Source organism: Ammospiza nelsoni, chromosome 20 (genome assembly GCF_027579445.1).
Source record: "Ammospiza nelsoni isolate bAmmNel1 chromosome 20, bAmmNel1.pri, whole genome shotgun sequence".
Classification (NCBI taxonomy): Eukaryota; Metazoa; Chordata; class Aves; order Passeriformes; family Passerellidae; genus Ammospiza; species Ammospiza nelsoni.
In genome coordinates this window covers 4,319,080-4,338,329 of record NC_080652.1, presented here as the reverse complement: position 1 = coordinate 4,338,329, position 19,250 = coordinate 4,319,080, and the positions used below count along the sequence as shown (strand labels likewise).

Genomic DNA, 19,250 nt, shown 5'->3' with positions numbered 1-19,250 from the left:
TGAAAAATAAAAACTTACCCATCCCTGCCTTGAGAGGCACCTAGCTAATTATGGGAGAGATGCACTCCAGGGGGGGAGATGAGGAAACCAGGCTCTCCTAATCCCTTTAAAGTCTCACTGGCTCCCAGGAGCACGAGCTGACTCCTTTTTGCACATTGTGGTTGGAAGCAGAAGCCCCCTGAGCTCAACAGCAAGCCCCCCTCCAAGGAACCTGTGGTTTTGGATTTTATTCTCATTAATCCAGGTAAATACCTGTGCTGAAAATGGGATTTGAGGAGGAAAGAGGAGGAGGCTGTTGGGGTCAGTGTTGGTGGTGGGTGGGAGCAAACCATCCACCTGCCTTTGCTTTGCACCTCGTGGGTAAGGGGTGGCTGGTTAAAACAAGGGGAATAGCTCAGGAAGCACCAAGGTGAGCTGGAGGTCTCTGCCTGCACCAGTTTGGATGATAAAAGCCCTGTTTGGATGATAAAAGCCCTGTTTGGATGATAAAAGCTCTGTTTTCTCCATTAGAGGCTTTTTCAGCAGTGTTCTTTGAGAGCTTGGCCAGTGCCCCTCTGTTCCCCACCAGGCTGGGATGCTCCAGTCTGTGATCACAGCTGGTTTAGGGCTGAGGGGTTGGTTTGGGATATAGGATTTGGTCTGCAGTGTTGTGGCTGGGCTGCACCCTGATGGGTGAGTCAGGTTGGACAGAGGTTGAATTTCTGTTTTCCTGAAGGTTTTTGGAGGTGCCAGCTTCTGCTGTGACTGACAATGCCCTGACAGGCAGGAGATGCCAGCACACCCCAAAACGTGCTGTGGGTGACTTGTGGAAGGGAAGCAGATTTCCTTGCTGCAGGAACAGCTTTTCCTGTGTGCAAGGCATCCCACCAGCTGCTGGAAACAAATCCCTCCCTCTTGGGACTGAGGTGCACACACACACAGAGGGACTTGCAGGGTTCACTGGAATGGTGAGCAGTGTGAGGAGATGCTGCCTCATCTCCCCCATCCCACTTTCACAGCAGGACCAGGCTGAGAAGCACAAGCAGCATGAGGAGCCTGCAAGACAGATGGGTTTGATTTTTTCTGAGGCTAAAATAATGATTGATGATCTTTAAAGGGAAAAGGAAGGAGGGGGGGAAAGAGTGGGAAGATAATGACTGTTATTTCAGAAAATGGTTGTAATGTTCCCCTCTGGGAAGGATGTTCCCCCCTCAGTGGGGTGTCAGGAAGGGTTTTGGGGTTGGTGGGGACATCCCTGCCCTGAGGAGGCTCTGGAGAGCCCTTTAGCAATCAGCATTTTGGCCCTGTTTTATCCAAATATTGGGAGAGGAGGGATAAATCTCACACACAGTGAACTGAGCAGCATACAGCCAGGCTCTGTCCTGCTGCTGCTGAGGAGCTTTGCTCACCAGGGGCCTTCTGGGTCAGGAAAACAAGGCAGAATAAGCTAAAATTCTCCATATATATTTATATATATATGGACACAGAGGGGTTTACTGCATTTGTATCATTTCTGAGCTCCAACAAGCAAGCAAACACATGCCAGTGCATAGACAGGAGCTCATTAAAATGCTGTACCTTAGCAGTGTCTGGGATTAATGTTTTTGCCTCACGCTGAGGAGGTTCCTCGGTGAGGACTCGCACAAAGGGGGCTCATTAGGGCCTGAGGAAATGCTCCTCAGTGCTCTGTGGCACTGAGCCACCAGCTGATTGTGCTGCCCCAGGCCAGCAGTGCTGGGGATGCAGCCTGGGGTTCCTGGGTCTCACTTCTGGAGGCATCCAGGTATGAGAATGGTGCCTGGAGCATCACTGGGAGTGGGGTTTGGTGGCAGCTTCCCTTCATCTGTACCCAGAGCATCACCTGCAGCACCTGACACAGAAGGCTCTGACTGAAAGGCTGCTGTTGTTGAGAAAACAGAGTGGAATAACAAAAAGGGCAGTTTACTCTCTACAGAAACACTTAATAAAGTATTCTGGTTTTTTAAACTTAATAATGGAGGAGAGGAGCTGAGCTGAGCAGCTCTGGCAGGCAGCTCAGGTGGAGGAGAGCGGATGTGCTCTCACCTGGGGGATCTGTGTCAGGAATGATTTGCCTTCCAGTGACCCCTCACCCATCTTGCTGCTAACAAGCTTTGCAAACGAGAATGCGAGCAAAGGCTCCTTTTTTACTTTACATGAGCAGGGGCTCGGCCAGGTATTTATTTTCCTAAGGCAGAGTCTCACACAGGTTCTGGTTCCTTCCCCCAGAGGTGATCCTCTGTGACTGTGTTCACAGGTGTTTTCAGATTGGGGAAGGGATGAGGATCTGACTCCATGTTTCAGAAGGCTTGATTTATTATTTTATCATATATATTACATTAAAACTATACTAAAAGAATAGAAGAAAGGATTTCATCAGAAGGCTAGCTAAGAATAGAATAGGAAAGAATGATAACAAAGGCTTGTGGCTCGGACTCTGTCTCAGCCAGCTGACTGTGATTGGCCATTAATTAGAAACAACCACATGAGACCCATCACAGATGCACCTGTTGCATTTCACAGCAGCAGATAATCAATGTTTACATTTTGTTCCTGAGGCCTCCCAGCTTCTCAGGAGGAAAAATCCTAAGGAAAGGATTTTCTATAAAGTTGTCTGCGCCAATCCTCCTCCTGTTGTGTTTGCTCTGGCCATGCTGGGGATGCTGCTGGTGCTGATGGCAGAGGAGCTGTGCCCAGTCCTCGTGGCAGAAGGTGCCACACACTGTGCTGGGGTGACAGCAATGGTCACAGTGGGCACAGGCACATCCCATTTTATTCCAAACTACAGCCCTTGTGTGGTGGTGAGGCTGGATCTGGAAATTCCCTGGGCATGGGGCATCAGGCCCTGCCAGATCTGCCACTCTGTGGTGTCACCTTGGAGATGTCATTTAAAAGCGAAAAAAGCCTGTTTTGCAAAACAACAGAAAAATAGCACTTCCTATTCAGCACATCCATTCCCTGTGAGTACTCAAAATTCATTTGCTGACTGCAATCACAGGAATAAGGACCTGTGTGTGCTCTGGGATGGGAGGGTATGGGCTGGTGTCCAACTGTGCCATCAGCCAAACCATGTAGAGCTGCTGGTGGCTCCTTCTCCTCAGACCCTTGGCAGCAGCAGGGTCAGAGCACTGGAGCTGAGGGTCATGTTTAGCCGTCAGGACCTGTGCTATCAGTGCTAACACACAACAAGAAAAGAAAGTTTTCTTTTCCAGTGCCAAGAGCAATTTTCAGGGTTGTCTGTCGGCACAGAGAAATCAGTTCACTTCTGCATAGATGGAGTGAATTTTCAGGACCGTGGAATTATATTTGTATGGTAACAGCTTCTCCTTGGGTTTTGAGCAGACCACGAGCTGGAGTCTCCCCCCAGGTCTCCTTTTCCTCTCCCTAGCATGGATCAAGCACCAGACCCTTTTCCCAAGCTCTCAGCTATATTTCCTGGTCAGCTCCATGGATAAAGTGAGCTGGGAATTGGAAGTGAATGCAATATGAGTCTAACGTAGTAAACCACAAACTGCTTTTCCTTTTCAGTCTCTATGTGGGATCCCTTTGCCTCTGTGGCTCAATAAATCCATGTGTGGATGAGGGTGTGCAGAGGTGTTTGCCCAGGACCTGCTGGGGCACCAGCTTTCCTCCCACCAGGCTGGGACGTGCCACCCGTGTTCTCCCAGACAGAGTTATTGACCCAGCTGCTTATTGATTTTGTAATCATTTTCCAACAGAGCCCCCCGTCCTGTGTCACTGCCAAGGCAGATTGCAAATTGAACTGCACCTAAATTGATGGGGCATTGATTAAAACTCACCGTAATTATTGGTTCTCTGCTGCCCAAGCCAGGCAAATCAATGTCAGCAAGAACAGATCTGCTCCTTTATAAAAGCACTGTGTGCACAGTGAGTGCTGGCTTTCCAAGCCCATCCAGAAGCCCAAGCTGATCCATCAGGGAGGCATGATTAGCACAAACTGCCTTTTTCCATGGGCATTTCTGACTCCTTTGGGCAAGAATATAGCTCCACTTAAATGGACTTCAGTTTTCCCCCACTCTGATCTATTGGTGGGACATCCCAGTGGGAAATCCTCTGCTCCAGGGGCAAGGAGGTGTGTTACAAAGATTTATAAACCCAGAAAAGCTGTGGCTGCCCCAGGAAGTATCCAAGGCCAGGCTGGAGAGGGCTTGAAGCAACCTGGGATAGTGGGAGGCATCCCTGCCCATGGCTGGGGAGTTGAGCTGATTTGTAAGGTCCCCTCCCACCCAAACCATTCTGTGATTTATTGTGCTCAGTAATTGCTTCATCCACCTCTCCATCCCTGCAAAACCCTCCATGGAGAGGCTGGTGCTGCCTGGCCAGTACAAATTGCCAAGTTTGCTGCTTCCCCTGGTTCTCCTGAGCAGGGACACATCCTGAGGTTTCACTCCCAAAGCTTTCTGTCCCTGGAGAGCTCTGTGCTGCAGCACAGCAGCTGAGTGGAGAGCCAGCTCTGCTCTGAGCAGGGATGGATGTGGAGAGACAGGAGTGCTTCCTTTTGCAAATGCTGTGCTGAGCTATTTGCCTGCTGTAATTAATGACTATTAGGATGCATAAATATGAACTGAAAGGAAACACATTTCGTGGTGGTTAAGAGCCAAAAGTGGAGGAATATCCCAAGGGTGGCCTCAAGCAGAGCAGGAGGAAGGGAGGGAGGGCTTTGCTGACCCACTAACCCAGTCACAGGGAAAGAGCCATCCTCTTCCTCTGTGGGCTGGAGAAGGTGCTGAGCTCAGCGCACGGATCTGTGCCAAGGCAAGAATTCCAAGTGACAGCTGTGACTGATCCTCTGGCTGTGCTCCTGCAGCTCCTGCTGCCTTGCAGCCCCATCCAGCTGCCTTCAGCACCCTGGAATATCCCACAGGATCTCCAGAGGGATCCTGGGCAGAGCCCTGGCCCCTCCATCCCTGTGTATGTGGGGAGAGCAGCAGAGGGGAGGATGCAGTGAAGCAGAGATGCTGTTTGCAGCCAGAGCTCCCCGTGCCCTCCAGGGAGATCCTCTCTGCCAGTTTGCACAGCTCTGCTCTGCTCTTACAGCAGACAGACAAGGAGGAGAGCACAGCAGATAAGAGCTGTAGTTGCAGATCCACAAACACTCATCCCGGTGCTGTTTCCCAGGCAGCTCTGGAGAGCACAGATTGTTCTCAGTGTCCTCTCCTCTTTCATTGTTCTGTGTGTGCATCTGGAAAGGCTCCTGCTCCCAGGTCTTGTGCTGCTTCCTGCTGCTAATTCCAGAGGTCTTTGGGACCTTTGACTGCTCTGCAAGGATGGACAGCATCCCATTCCAGAGCACTTTGCTGCCAAGATCCTTTGGATGGAAATCCTTGTGCCTTCCCTTCTTGCTCTACCCAGCATCCCAAAGGTGTCCCCAAGGATGGTGCTGAGGTTTGCAAGCTTCAGAGCTGAGGGCACAGGAGGCGGTGAGGGATCTGAGGGACAGCTGGCACAGAGATCAGCACATCCCAGTTGCTGCAGGTGGGACAGAAGCAGTTTTGATGCCCTCCAGGGAGATCCTCTCTGCCAGTTCGCACAGCTCTGCTCTTACAGCAGACCAGGAGGAGAGCATGGCAGATAAGAGCTGTATCTGCAGATTCACAAACACTCATCCTGGTGCTGTTTCCAGACAGCTCCAAGGTGGTAGAAAGCACCAGTGTTCTCAGTGTCCTCTCCTCCTTTGCTGTTCTGTGTGTGCATCTGGAAAGGCTCCTGCTCCCAGGTCTTGTGCTGCTTCCTGCTGCTAATTCCAGAGGTCTTTGGGACCTTTGACTGCTCTGCAAGGATGGACAGCATCCCATTCCAGAGCACTTTGCTGCCAGGATCCTTTGGATGGAAAAGCCTTGTGCCTTCCCCTCTTCCCTTACCTGGTGTCCCCAAGGATGCTGCTGAGGTTTGCAAACTTCAGAGCTGAGGGCACAGGAGGCGGTGAGGGATCTGAGGGACAGCTGGCACAGAGATCAGCACATCCCAGTTGCTGCAGATGGGGCAGAAGCAGTTTTGATGCTGCTGCTGTAGGGAAGTGGCACAGGGTTTCTAGGAGGTGGAGAGAAAGATGGGGATGAACCTCACAGCAGGGTAGGACAAGGGTGATGGTTTTAAACTGAAGGAAGGGAGGTTTAGATTAGATATTAGGATGAAATTCTTCCCTGTGAGGGTGGGCAGGCCCTGGCACAGGGTGCCCAGAGCAGCTGTGGCTGCCCCTGGATCCCTGGCAGTGCCCAAGGCCAGGCTGGACAGGGCTGGGAGCACCTGGGACAGTGGGAGGTGTCCCTGCCATGGCACAGGGTTGGAAGTGGATGGTCTTGAGAGGTGTCTTCCAACCCAAACATTCTAGGATTCTGTGATGGCTCAGAGTGGGCCAGCAGTCCCTAAAGCCCCTTCTGCTGTCCCTGTTTGCTTTTTAAATAGCCAAGAGTGAGTGAGGCTCAGGAGCCCATCTCCCATCAGGACCCTGCTTGTGTCAGTGAACACAAGGTCCAGGGTCTCCTGAGCTTTTATTAATATGTACAGCATTTTGCTCACATAGAAAACTAATTTTCTTTTTTAAGCACAAAGTATGGCAGTTTTATAACCTTTCTTCTGCTTGACAGAGGCCATTTATAAGCTGCCTTCATCACTACCTGTGCTATCTCCAGTCTAACTCATCTTCAAGAAATTCCATAATGCATTTTTAATTATGAGCTGCTCCCAGACAAGATTTATTTATTTTTTCAAGGACTGGCCTTTTTGCTGTTGTTTGTGTGCGTGTCTGTTTGGTGAAAAGGGATAAATAACGAAAATGGAAGTATGCTTTAATCTGGGTGACAATTTATCCATGGCATTTGCCATCTGCTGGCTTTTATCTTTTGGGGCAAGGAAAACAAGCTGGGGAACTGGAATTAGAAATTAGAGCCCTGGTTCCCTGAGCTGTGGAAAACTGATGAGCTCAGTCCTGCTTCTGCCATGGGCTAGTCCTGCCCCAGTGGGCATCAAGATCTTTTTGGGTATGATGCCAGGGCCATGCTTGCTGACCTGCCTGGCATGGGTTGAGGTGGGTTTCTAGATCATTCCCAAGCACTGAGATTATTCTCTGGGCTGGTCCCAGGTGCTGAGGTGTTTATTTTTGGGTTGCAGTGGATTTTGGAGGAACAGGGAGCAAATACAGAAGGTTGTGAAGTTTTACCTTGAACTGGCTTGAGGCTTTATTGCTGTGTTTTGCTGCCCCAAGGATTTCACCCTCTTCCAGAGAGAGGAGGAGGGGGAAAGCATTGGCAGCAGACCAAATCCTTGCCCCTTTCCCAAGGATTGTGTGAGATGATGTGAGATGATGCTACCCCATCCATCACTCAGGACCAACTCATCTCCTGCAGCTGGAAAAGGAGCTCAGCAGCACTGGCTCTGGGATGGGCTGTGCCCTGAGTGTGACCGTGTTCACAGGGGTCTGAGGATGAGGGAAGAGATGAGGATCTGGCTCCATGTTTCAGAAGGCTTGATTTATTATTTTATGATATATATTACATTAAAACTGTACTAAAACAATAGAAGAAAGGATTTCATCAGAAGGCTAGCTAGGAATAGAATAGCAAAGAATGATAGCAAAGGCTTGTGGCTCAGAGAGAGAGCCTGAGCCAGCTGACTGTGATTGGCCATTAATTAGAAACAACCAACATGGGCCAATCACAGATCCACCTGTTGCATTCCACAGCAGGAGATAAATATTATTTACATTTTGTTCCTCAGGTCCCTCAGCTTCTCAGGAGGAAACATCCTAAGAGAAAGATTTTTCATAAAAATGTCTGTGACACCCTGAGAGTCACAGGGACTCCAGGGTGGGGGCGGATGCCCAGGTGACCTTTCCTGTGTCCTGTGTCTCTGCAGTGCCCCGAGGACCTGCGGCCCATGAAGGATGGCACCGGGTGCTACGATTACTCCAAAGGGATCGACTGCTCCGACGGCTTCAACGGCGGCTGCGAGCAGCTGTGCCTGCAGCAGACCCTGCCCCTGCCCCACGACCCCTCCTCCAGCACCATCTTCATGTTCTGTGGGTGAGTCCCCTCCGGGCAGTTGTTGTGGTTGAGATGGTCACACTTCAAAGCAGCACTGCAAACTGTTTTTCTTATAGAATGCATACTTTTTATACATTCTTACAAAACTCATCAGTTTGCACTTTACCCGTTGGTCAGGAAAGACAAAGTGCTCATTGGAACAGGCAGTTGCAGGTTTTCTCTTATTTATACTTTTTTCTTTCTTGGTTTCTGTGTCAACAACCTTGGTAGGAAATTCTTTCAGGTGTGAATGTGGATCCTCTTATCAAACTTCTCTCTGGCTCTCAGAAGTTGCTGTAAAACTTCTTCCACAGTCAGTCCCCTCCAAGGCTCCTCAATGAGCAACCCCTTCCTATAATTATTGTTTTATAGTCTATATTGTCTATACTTGTACTATTGTCTATACTCAATGAGCAACCCTTTCCTATAATTATTGTTTTATAGTCTATATTGTCTATACTTGTACTATTTTCTATACTCAATGAGCAACCCCTTCCTATAATTATTGTTTTGTTACTATACTTCAAGCTGCAGCTTATCTGTGGTTGATCACAGCCAATGCCCTTTATCCAAAAACCAGCAGTTTCCATATCTGCACATTCAAACAACACCTGCTGATCTTGTATTGGCATGGCTTGCTCTGTGGTGTGTGCTGGTAAAGCAGTAGCCTTGGCCATTGGAGTATTCTTGGGAATTACCAATGTGGGCTCAAAGCCTGAGCTAAAATAGTTAATTCTTCATTACAATTTGCTAAAACAAGGGATGGATAAATCATGAGCCCCAAAATACTGCTTTTGTCTTTACCTAGAATCAAAAATTCTTGTCTTTTCCATGATGTTCCAGTAATTCCTGTGGGAATTGCCACATGACTTTCATTCATCTCATCTCCTCCCAAGCTGCACCAAGGGAAATTTAGGTTGGATATTATGAAAAAACGTTTTTATAGGAGTGATAAAGTTCTGGAATGGCTGCCCAGGGAGGTGGAGGAGTCCCCATCCCTGGGTGTGTTTAACAAAGCCTGGATGTGGCACTGGGGGCCAGGGTTGAGTTGAGGGGTTGGGGCTGGGTTGGACTCGATGGTCTTGAAGGTCTCTTCCAACCCAGTGATTCTGTGAACTCTGTGAATCTCCATCCCTGCCACCTCCTGTGCCACCCATCTCAGCCCAGCCTGGAGCTGAGTGTCCAAGAAAAAGGCTGCTGATGGAGCTGATTTCCAGCAGGGAATGGAGGCACCTGGCTTTCCTCAGGGAAGTGTGAGGAGCAGTGTGAGCAGATGCACCTTCTTTCTCTCCCCCACTGTGTGACAGTACAGTGTGATCTGTGACTCACTGTGAAGGGACCCAAAAATTGTACATTGTGTGTTGGAGGGGAAGGTGTAGGATTTGTTTAAAAAATACTACTTTTAAAATTTACTTTTTTTTCCCGCCCTCTCTTGTGCCTCCCTTAAAAATAGACTCTCATCCCTGATTTTGGCCGGGATCTTATAATCCTACACAGTTTAGCATTTTCTCTGAGGAAAATCTCCCTGGCTGCAGCGTGCTCTAAAAGGAGCTCAGTGATGATCTGGCTTTATGCTGCACAGCTGCAGCCATCCATCTCCTGCCCCAGCCCCACGGCTGGCTCACACTCTCAGGCACACTCAGGATCTTATTCCATGTCCCAGTGTGACAGATTAGGATGAAGAAAGGGAGAAAAAAAAATCCCTTTCGGAAAGAAAATGCCCACAAGCAAGAAGGGGAGTGAATTGCTACCAATAACTCCGAGGAGCATCCGTCAAGTCCCGATGCCTGCAGGTGCAGCAAAGACCTCACACAGCTCTGCTGGGAAGAGCAGCCCAGGGAGCTCTGCCTGTGCCAGTTTCTTTTTATTTATCCCATTTTTGCTGCTTTGTTGTTTTTTTTTTCCTCCCCCCACTACCTTTTTTATTGTTATTTAGCAGCACAGAGTGACTGAGTCACCAAAACAGAGCACATTTTCTGCTCTGTGCCTGCAGAAGGGGTTAGAAATTCAGCAGAAGGGGTTAGAAATTCAGCAGAAGGGGTTAGAAATTCATGTGGGCACCAGCACCCTTTGTGGTGAGGGTCTAGAAAATCTTGGGACATTCCATGGTCTCCACCCACACAAATCTGCATTTCAGCCTTGCATCCTCAAGGACAGAGACTCTTTCCCTGGTTTGTTTGTTTGTTTTCTGTTTGTTTGTTTTTCCCTTCATTTTTTCATAATCCCTTTTCAAGGCTGAGCTGTGCTTTGGGAACAGGCAAGGAGAAGTGTGACAGACGGGTGGGAGTTCTGCTTGCAGTAAAATGCAGTAAAGGGGAAAGGGAAGCAAGCTTGGGTAGAGGTGGGGTTGGTGTTACAGCACTGGGACTGTGGGGAGGAAGGAGCAGGGAGGGAACAGAGGTTGCCCAGTGTGGTGGGAACTGACAAAAAGGCTGGTGGAAGAGGAGGAGAGGCAGGAAGGCACATTTACAAAAGATTCCACCGAGATCTTCAGTGTCTGCAGTTAAATCACATCCCTGCTGCCTGCCTCGGTTTCCCTTCCTGCCAGTCAAAGATGAACATATGAATATTATTCAGAATGGGCTTGAAAGTGGGATCAGAGAGCAGAGGAGCAGCCAGGCTGGAGCTGCTTCCTTGCAGGAAGGTATTTCTAGGTGGAAGAAGGGGTAGGGCCATGATTTTGCTTTGCTGTGGTGTGGGGAATGTTTGTACCCAAGCAGCAGACACACAGCAGGTTCAACTCTGCTCTCCAGCCTGCAGACAGCTCCAGACAGGACAGCATGGAATCATGGAATGGTTTAGGTTGGAAGGGACCTGAAAGCTCCTCTTTTTCCACCCTCTGCCATGGGCAGGGACACCTTCCCTCAGACCAGGGTGCTCCAAGCCCTACTCTGTGATGGTGTTCACAGGGATCTTAGGATGAGGGAAGGGATGAGAACCTGACTCCATGTTTCAGAAGGCTGATTTATTATTTTATGATATAGATTACATTAAAACTATACTAAAAAGAATTTTTAAAAAATCAAAGAGCTAACTTAAGAATAAAATAAGAAAGAATGATAAAAGTTTGTGGCTCAGCTGCCTGTCCAAACTAGCTGAGCTGTAATTAACCATTAATTACAAACATTTAACATAAGCTAATCACAGATCTACCTGTTGCATTCCACAACAACAGATAACTATTACTTACATTTTGTTCCTGAGGCCTCTCAGATTCTGAAAAAGAAAAATCCTGCAAAAAAGGATTTTCCATAAAAGATATCTGCAACACTACTGCAGGCAGATGGGCCATGGTGCTACAGGAGGGAGGGGATTGTGACCCCATTCACTGTCACCCAACCCAGCCAGGGCAGAGGATCTGGGCTCTGTGACCCTTCACACATCCAGACAACTGCAGCAGATGTTGGTGGTGCTTGGCTGGGCTGGCAGAGGCTCCTGGGGTGGGCTGCTGTGTGCCCGGCTCATCTCACATGGCCCATGGTGCCCCACAGGTGTGTGGAGGAGTACAAGCTGGCCCCGGATGGGAAGTCCTGTCTGATGCTGTCTGACATCTGTGAGGGCCCCAAGTGCCTGAAGGCAGATGCCAAGTTCAATGACACCCTGTTTGGGGAGATGCTGCACGGCTACAACAACAGGAGCCAGCACGTCAACCAAGGCCAGGTGTTCCAGATGACCTTCAGGTATGTCCTGGTTCTGCTCCGAGTTTTGGGAATATCAGGGTGGGGAGATGGGACTGAGGTCTGGTGGGACAGAGCCAGCATCTCTGATTTGCTCATGAGGGAAGAGAGCAGGAGGACAAGGAGCACCCATGGCTTTCCTACCTGCTCATCCTTCCCTCTGGCAGCAGCACAGGAACCTCCTGGGCTGCTCTGTCTTGTCAGGGTGAGACAAATCCAGCTGGGTTCTGTGGGCCTTTCTCAGGAGTGCTGCCTCATCTCTTTCTGAGCGCTGATGTCTTCCATCTCCATGATATCCTGCAACAACAAACTGGTTATGTGTCGTGTGAAAGAACATTTCCTTTGCTGTGAGTGTTGCCTCATTTTTTTTTATCACTGATGTCTTCCATCTCCATGATATCCTGCAACAACAAACCAGTTATGTGTAGTGTGAAAGAGCATTTCCTTTGCAGTGAGTGTTGCTTCATCTCTTTCTGAGCACTGATCTCTTCCATTTCCATGACATCCTGCAGCAATGAGCTGTTTGGTTGTGTGTGGTGTGACAGAGCATCTCCTTTGCTGTGTTTTCTGCCAGTGCCAGCTGGTTTTATTCAGTGCCCCCATCACAGCACTGGGAGGAGCTGTGGATGTGGCATGGTAAATCATGTAAATGAGCTGAAGGTGAATGCCTTCACCTTGCAGGGCTCACAGAGGGGAGCTTGCTGAATTCAGGGCTGGCAGGTGAGTTATTTAGTTATTTATTTTCAGGTCTTCTGAGTGCAGCTGTGTTTTGATCAGGTGGAAGCCAGGGTGGCTCTGTGAGTTTTGAAGCAGCAGCAGCACTAATCACAGTCAGGAGAGGCTCCAGCCCACACCTCACCACACACAGCTCTCCCTGCCCAGCACCTCTTTATGTCCTGTTCAGGCACCAACACCTCACTGCTCTGATTTCAGCTGGACCTGTGGGTCCTCACCCCTGCTGCCCACTGAGTTTTTCCAGGTGTTTTTGCCCAGCTGACCAAAACTTCCCTGTCTGTGGATTCAAGCTGAGCTCTGGCCTTCTGCGCTCTGATGACAGAGGCATCACAAGCTGCATCAGCAAAAGCTTTTGCTGGGAGTGACAACTGACAGGACACAAAGGCAATTTTCCCAGCAGACTCCTCTTTGCTTTCTCTCCCTCACATTAGAATTGCCATGGAATCATCAGAATCATCAGAATTATCAGAGCCAGAGCTGCAGAGATGAAGTTTTTACATGATGACCCGGTGGGTCTAAGGGACGCTTTGTTGCTTCCAGGTAGCAAATGCATCCCCTGTTCTCGGGGCTGAATTCCACCTGGAAAGCACACAAGGATTGTCTGTGGGGATGGACTATCCTGTGGATTCTTCAAATCTTCCCAATCTGAGGACGTCCTGAGGATGCAGCTCTGGGCAGTCCTGGGCTGAACCAGGAGCAATTCCTGCTGGGGCTGCCCTTGGAATAAAACACCTGAGCTGTTGGGGTGGCACCTTCCAGTGTGCCCACCTTCCCCAGGGCTCTGCCTGATGGGTTTTGTGGTTAAAAAAGGAGTTTTAGTCCTCCTTCCCAGGGCTGGCACCACTCCTGACATGCTGGCCAGCAGGGAGAAGCTTTTCCCAATGAGGAGCTGTGCAGTGACAGCCAAGTTCTTTGTGCAACCTGCTGGGTTTCAGTCTCTTCAGTCCCAGAATTAGAATTATTTTAAAAATTAGAGGATTCTTTTTTGTGAATGATGAACACTGGAGAATTGTATGGATCGTTTGTTGGCTTAGTGTGGCTTTTTGTGATTGTTTTTTACTAATCTTTTGAGAGTACTTTTTTTTTTTAGGTGTTACTGGTTTATTTATATTAGATTGTTTGTTTTCTAGGTTAATTTTAGGGTAGTGAGTGCTTTTGTGACTTTACCAAAAAATGTACTTTTATTTTTGTTCTCTATTGAGATGAGATTTTTTTCTCTTTACATTGTGATGGGTTTTGTATAACGAAGGGATGAATAGCTGCACTTTTGTTTTCTGGTTTTGTAATGAGAATTATATGTTTACTTTGTAAATATAAGGTAGCTCTTTTAATCTTTGTGAGGGAGCTTAAAGGTGTTATTAATTTTTATTTTTTCAGGCTAAAATACATCAGAAGTAACTGCTATGTTTGTGCTTGTGTCTAATATGTTTATAATTGTAATTGTTTTGTTATAATATGTTAAGTTAACAGCAGTGAGGGGCAGGAGGAGGTAGGAGGACACAGTATGGATAATGTAGAATGTAATCTTATCCCCCAATGAGTTGCAGCTGGACTCTATTACTAAAGATTAGGAGAAGGCTGGATGATAACAGGCAACACCTGTAGTAAATAAGAACTAGTGGCATAAAAGAGTGGATTGGTGGGAACTGGAGTCAGGTGGCTGCTGCAAGGACCAGGAACAGTCAGTGCTCAGAGGAGCTGCCTATGAGAAACATTGAGGAGGTGTGAAACTCTGAGGACATGGAACCCTTGCGGCATAATGATAATAGAACTCTTGATATATAAGACAATATGTAAGACAACAGAACTCTTGATATAAGAGTTATGTCTAGATAATATCTAATGATAATAGAACTGTTGTAATATATAAGCCAACAGGAGGAAGCAGGTGTGGAACAGGAGCATCCTGCCAAGCTGCCCATGTGGTGCAGGCTGCGCCGTGTTATGAGGAGCTCACAGAACATCGTGCTCCAGAAATGCTTCCAGCAGCCTGGAAGGTCAGCACAGCTGCCCTTTTCCCGTTGAGTGAGGCTCCAGAAGCAGCAGGCAGTGATGAGAAGGGCTCATCATGCAGTGTCCTCCCCCAGGGCCAGGCTGCCAGGGGTGCTGGCAGGTCACGGTGTAGAAGCACCATTACATCATCCCTTAACAAGGCAAGAGAAGGAGGTTAATGGAGAAGAAATTATTAACTAAAAGATGTAATTTGCCTCTGATTTTCATAGATATTCAAGAACCTCTCTGAGCATTAAGACACCAGCTGTTAGAGAAGCCCTTAATTTGGTGCATTTGAAACATAGCAGGAAGCTGCCTAATACTAGGGATTAAAAGTCTGTTTCTGCGGAGTAGGAGCAAGAACCTGCTATCAGAACAAGGGGCTGAGTATTTTAGAGGGATTTATGACTGCTGGGATCCTTTAGCTATGCAGATGTGACAATCTTTTGAATGGTGTCTGCTTCCCATGTCGCCACATCTTCAGTGTCTTTAATAAATAGGATATTCTCAATCTGCCAGGCATGTCAGCATGGGGTTGGGAGGGAGCCTTTGTGCTGGGAAAAGCTGCCTTGCACACCCTGGCCTGAGCAACACTTATCAGTTATTGTAGAATTTCCATCTCCTGGAGGTCAGAGAGATCTCCTTGCCACCTAAGGGGCCGCAGCACTGATTAATTAGAGTGTCTGCCCTTCTGGTGGCTGCAGAATGGGCCAGGTTCCATGGAAGGAACCACTATGGGTTATCTGGTACACCTGGAGCACAGGGCACAGGATTGCATCCAGTGAGGGAGTCTCCACACCCTCTCTGGACAATCTGTTCTAGTGCTTGGTGACTGGAGAGTTGTGATGGTGTTCACAGGGGTTCTTGGATGAGAGAAGAGATGAGGACCTGACTCCATGTTTCAGAAGGCTGATTTATTATTTTATGATATAGACTACTTTAAAACTATACTAAAAGAATGGAAGAAAGGATTTCATCAGAAGACTAGCTAAGAACAGAATAGGAAGGAATGATAACAAAAGTTGGTGGCCGGACTCTGTTGTTGGAGCCAGCTGACTGTGATTGTCCATTAATTACAAACATCCAACCTGGACCAATCCCAGATGCACCTGTTGCATTCCACAGCAGCAGATAACCATTGTTTACATTTTGTTCCTGAGGCCTTTCAGCTTCTCAGGAGGAAAAATCCTAAGGAAAGGATTTTTCATGAAAGATGTCTGCAACAGAGAGTGAAGAAGTTCTTCTTCATGTTCAGATGGAACTTCCTGGGCAGCAGTTTCTGCCCATTGACTCTTTCTGCTCCCGCTGCTGGGCATCACTGAGCAGAGCCTGGTCCATCCTCTGGTCCCTCATGGCCGTGCTGAGCCCACCAGTGGGATGGACCAGGTGCAGCAGTGAAGGCTCTTTGGGATCTGACCAGCTGGAAAGGCTGGGGATGTGCACTGGGTACCTTCAGGATGCAGAGCGCTGATGGATGTGAAGATGCAGCACAGACTGGGAGGTCTCAGACCAATGTGTGCTCACAGTCAGTGCTGCTTCCGATTTTGTTTCCCCTTTAATAGAGGTCATTTATCCTAGAGGCTCGGGCATTTATCCAAAGACTTCAGCTGTGTGGCTGAGGAGATTGCTCCATGGGTCATAATCAAACCCACAGGTGTTTTGGGTTCTGTGCCAGGGTCTCTGAGCTCTCTCTGACCATCCTGGACAGCCAGAGGAATGTCCTGGGTTCCCACAGAACACCCATTGTGCTGCCTAGAGCCTGGCCTTGCTCACGTGGCCCTTTGTGCTGATGCCAAGACCTTTAGCCCCATCCCTCAGTGCCAATGCAGCCACAGCCCAGCAGGATGTGAGCTCCACAGCATCCCTGCAGCTCTGCTCCAGCAGTTAGAGCTCCGGGGGCAGCTTCTTCTGTCCTGAGGTGATTTAATAACCCCTGTTGGCTTGTGTGGAGCTTGGGGTGCTCAGCTGCTCTGTTGGACATGTCAGCATCAGGGTTCCTGCTTGGAGGAGTGCACCATCACTGCTGCTGCCTTATTGCAAGGATTAAATCAAAGCACTCCTCCAGTGATGCTTCTCTGTGCAGTCCCTCATGGGCACTTTGGGAGGGGATTGGAGAGGGATCTTCCATCACTCACCAGAAGCCTCCCTTGGTCCTTCCACTGCTGAGCCAAAAGTACATTCAGAGCCATCTTCTTCTGAGCACCCCTTTCCTCTCATCAAAATGATTGCCAACAGGAACAAAGTGCTCTGTGAGGTTAATAAGGAGATGGGATTGGAGCTGATCTATTCCAGTCACACCTCCTGGTCTAGCTGGGAGGCTCAGCCATGGATGAAGCTCACTAAAGACTAGATTAGAGTGATTTTCCCCTCATTGCCTCATGGTGGGGCAGAGCCTGAGCCCCGTGCAGTTCCCAAATCACTGAGGAATTATTTTCCAAATGGGTTGTTTGCTCATTCTTTATCTGTTTCTGTTTTGTCTCTTTGCCATGAGGGAATAGATATTTTTTTGTTTAAAAGCTGTTTGCAGTTTCAGACTGTTGCCTTTATGCCATTAATATGGAGAAATCCCAAAATGCTGCCCGCGGAGCCAGCTTTATTTGCTGGATTATTGCTGCATGGCAAATGGGATGTCAGGGCAGTGCATGGCAGCTGGGAGCAGCTGTCTCCCCTTCCCATCCCTACCTCTGCCTCTCATCCTGGCTGATGCTCCAGCCTGGCAAAGCCCCAGGAAGACACAGCAACACCCACACAGCCCCTGTTGGATTCCTCCCAGCAGAGATGCAGCGAGTCCAGGGAGTTTTGAGGTGTTGTGGAGCCAGAATGGTTTGGAGGCAGGGAGAGCATTCATGTTTGTGCTCCTTCCCTGCTGAGCACCAGGAGGTTTCCATCCTCCATCTCCGTGGCTGTGGAGGAGCCAGGGCTGGGCCATGCCAAGCACCTTTCTGCCAATTGTAATCACCCTTCCTGTTGGAGCTCAGTACATCCCTCTGGGGGTCCAGAGTTGCCAGGGGGCTCAGAGACCCTGGCACACAGCCCAGAGCACCTGTGGGTTTGATTATTGAGCAAATTACCAGCTTTGTATGAAGACCTGAAAGCCACAACAGTTTAAGTAGTGTAATAATAAAATTATCACTGGGTGAAAAAGTAGATTTTGGGGTTTTTAGAATAGGGGCTTTGGGGACAAGATGGAGGGACTTGGGTGTGTCCAGCCTTTCTTCTTCTTCTCTACCTCCAACTTCTGCTGTGATGGTGGCACTTTTGGATTGGTTTAGAGTAGAAGCTCACTGTCTAACATAGGTGATAGGTATTGGGAAGTAATTGTAAACATGTTATGTGTAGTTTTTAGTTTAAAAAGATAACGCAGCCTAGGGGCAGGCAGAGTGCCTCTGTCTGTTCTGCTGAGCGGACCTCGGTTGGACAGGAGAAAAAATTTTATAGATAAGATGCAATGAACAACTCTGAGACCGGGAACTGAAGAGCTCCAACTCATTCTTCGAACGTGCAGGTTGAAACAGAGACTTTCAATAAACTGCAACCTCCCAAGATGTTCCCTCTGCAACTCGGGCCCTGCAGGATGCTGTTCCCCCCATTCCCATTTATAAACAGGGCTGCTGCTTCTTTGCAGCCTTAGGGAAGGGAAGGGAGCAGGCTGGAGGGGGTGCTGAGGTGCCAGGGGTGCTGCAGGGAGGGATGGGCACTGCCCCAGCTGCTTCCAGTAGGCTCTGCCTCCCCACAGCTCCCTTTGTGCTGTCAGGTCACTGAGATGATGTGAGGAATTCTCATAATATTGATGGGCAGTTTGGCCAGTTCATTTTAAATCTGTCTCTTCTTCCCCTGGACGCTTCCCATCCCTCAATAAACCAGCAGGGTGGTGTCAAGGTGAGCTGGAGCCCTGTGCCATCCCTGCCAGGGCTGTTTGGGAACCACCTCCTCCACCCATCCCCTGTTCACCTGGTGCTCTCCCATGCAGGGGGACACAGTATGGGTAAATGAAGGTGGCTTAGAATGTGATCTTATCCCCCAATGAGTTGCAGCTGGACCAATTACTAAAGGTTAGGAGCAGGCCTGATCTTAACAGGCCACACCTGTAGCCAATAAGAACAATGGTATAAAAGAGTGGATTGGGGGATCTGGAGTCAGAGGACGGTTACTGCAAGGACCAGGAAGAGTCAGTGCTTAGAGGAGATGCCTACGAGAAACATTGAGGAGGTGTGAAACTCTGGTGATATGGAATCCTTGCATTATAATGATAATAGAACTCTCGATATATAGGACAACATTCCCACCCCTGGGTGTGCCAGGCACTGGGATGGGGGCTCAGCCTCACACCTGGGTGGGAGAGGCTGCAGGGGCTTTGTTGGTGCCCCTGGCTTGGAGCTCACATCCTTCTTCCTCCCAGCAACACAAATATCATGTGTATAAGTGGTTTCACTAACACCCTTCCTGCCCCCCCTATTTTCCTCCCTCTCTTTGAAACCTCCAAGCACAGGAGTTGTAATTGTGCTGTTTATTATTCCTGAGCCCAGCACCAGCCCATGCACCAGTGCCTTGTTTACCTGTTACCCTTCAGGCCAGGATAATGGATGGATCTCTTTTCCAGTGGCTGCCTTCCATTTCATTCATCTTTTTATTGTTTGTTGCTGCAGTTCTATTACCTGCTCACAACTTTGAAGCCTCAGACATGCTAGTTGGAAGCAATGATGTCTTTCCAAGCCAGGCTAACACCTCATGCTGTGGTCCTGAGTAGCAGCTAAGGGGTTATGAGGAGTTCAGCAGCCCTGTGAAGGTGGGATCTGCTGTGGGATGT

At 48.7% G+C, this 19,250-nt stretch overlaps 1 protein-coding gene across 1 annotated transcript in view; it reads left to right on the top strand.

The window, feature by feature from the left end:
- The window catches only part of ASTN2 (astrotactin 2), a 358,016-nt gene that overhangs the window by 199,283 nt on the left and 139,483 nt on the right, over positions 1–19,250 (top strand). Inside the window, exons 12-13 of the mRNA XM_059486464.1 lie at positions 7,873–8,039; positions 11,531–11,719. Coding sequence (XP_059342447.1) covers positions 7,873–8,039; positions 11,531–11,719 — 356 coding nt within the window. The remainder of the gene's footprint in view (positions 1–7,872; positions 8,040–11,530; positions 11,720–19,250) is intronic.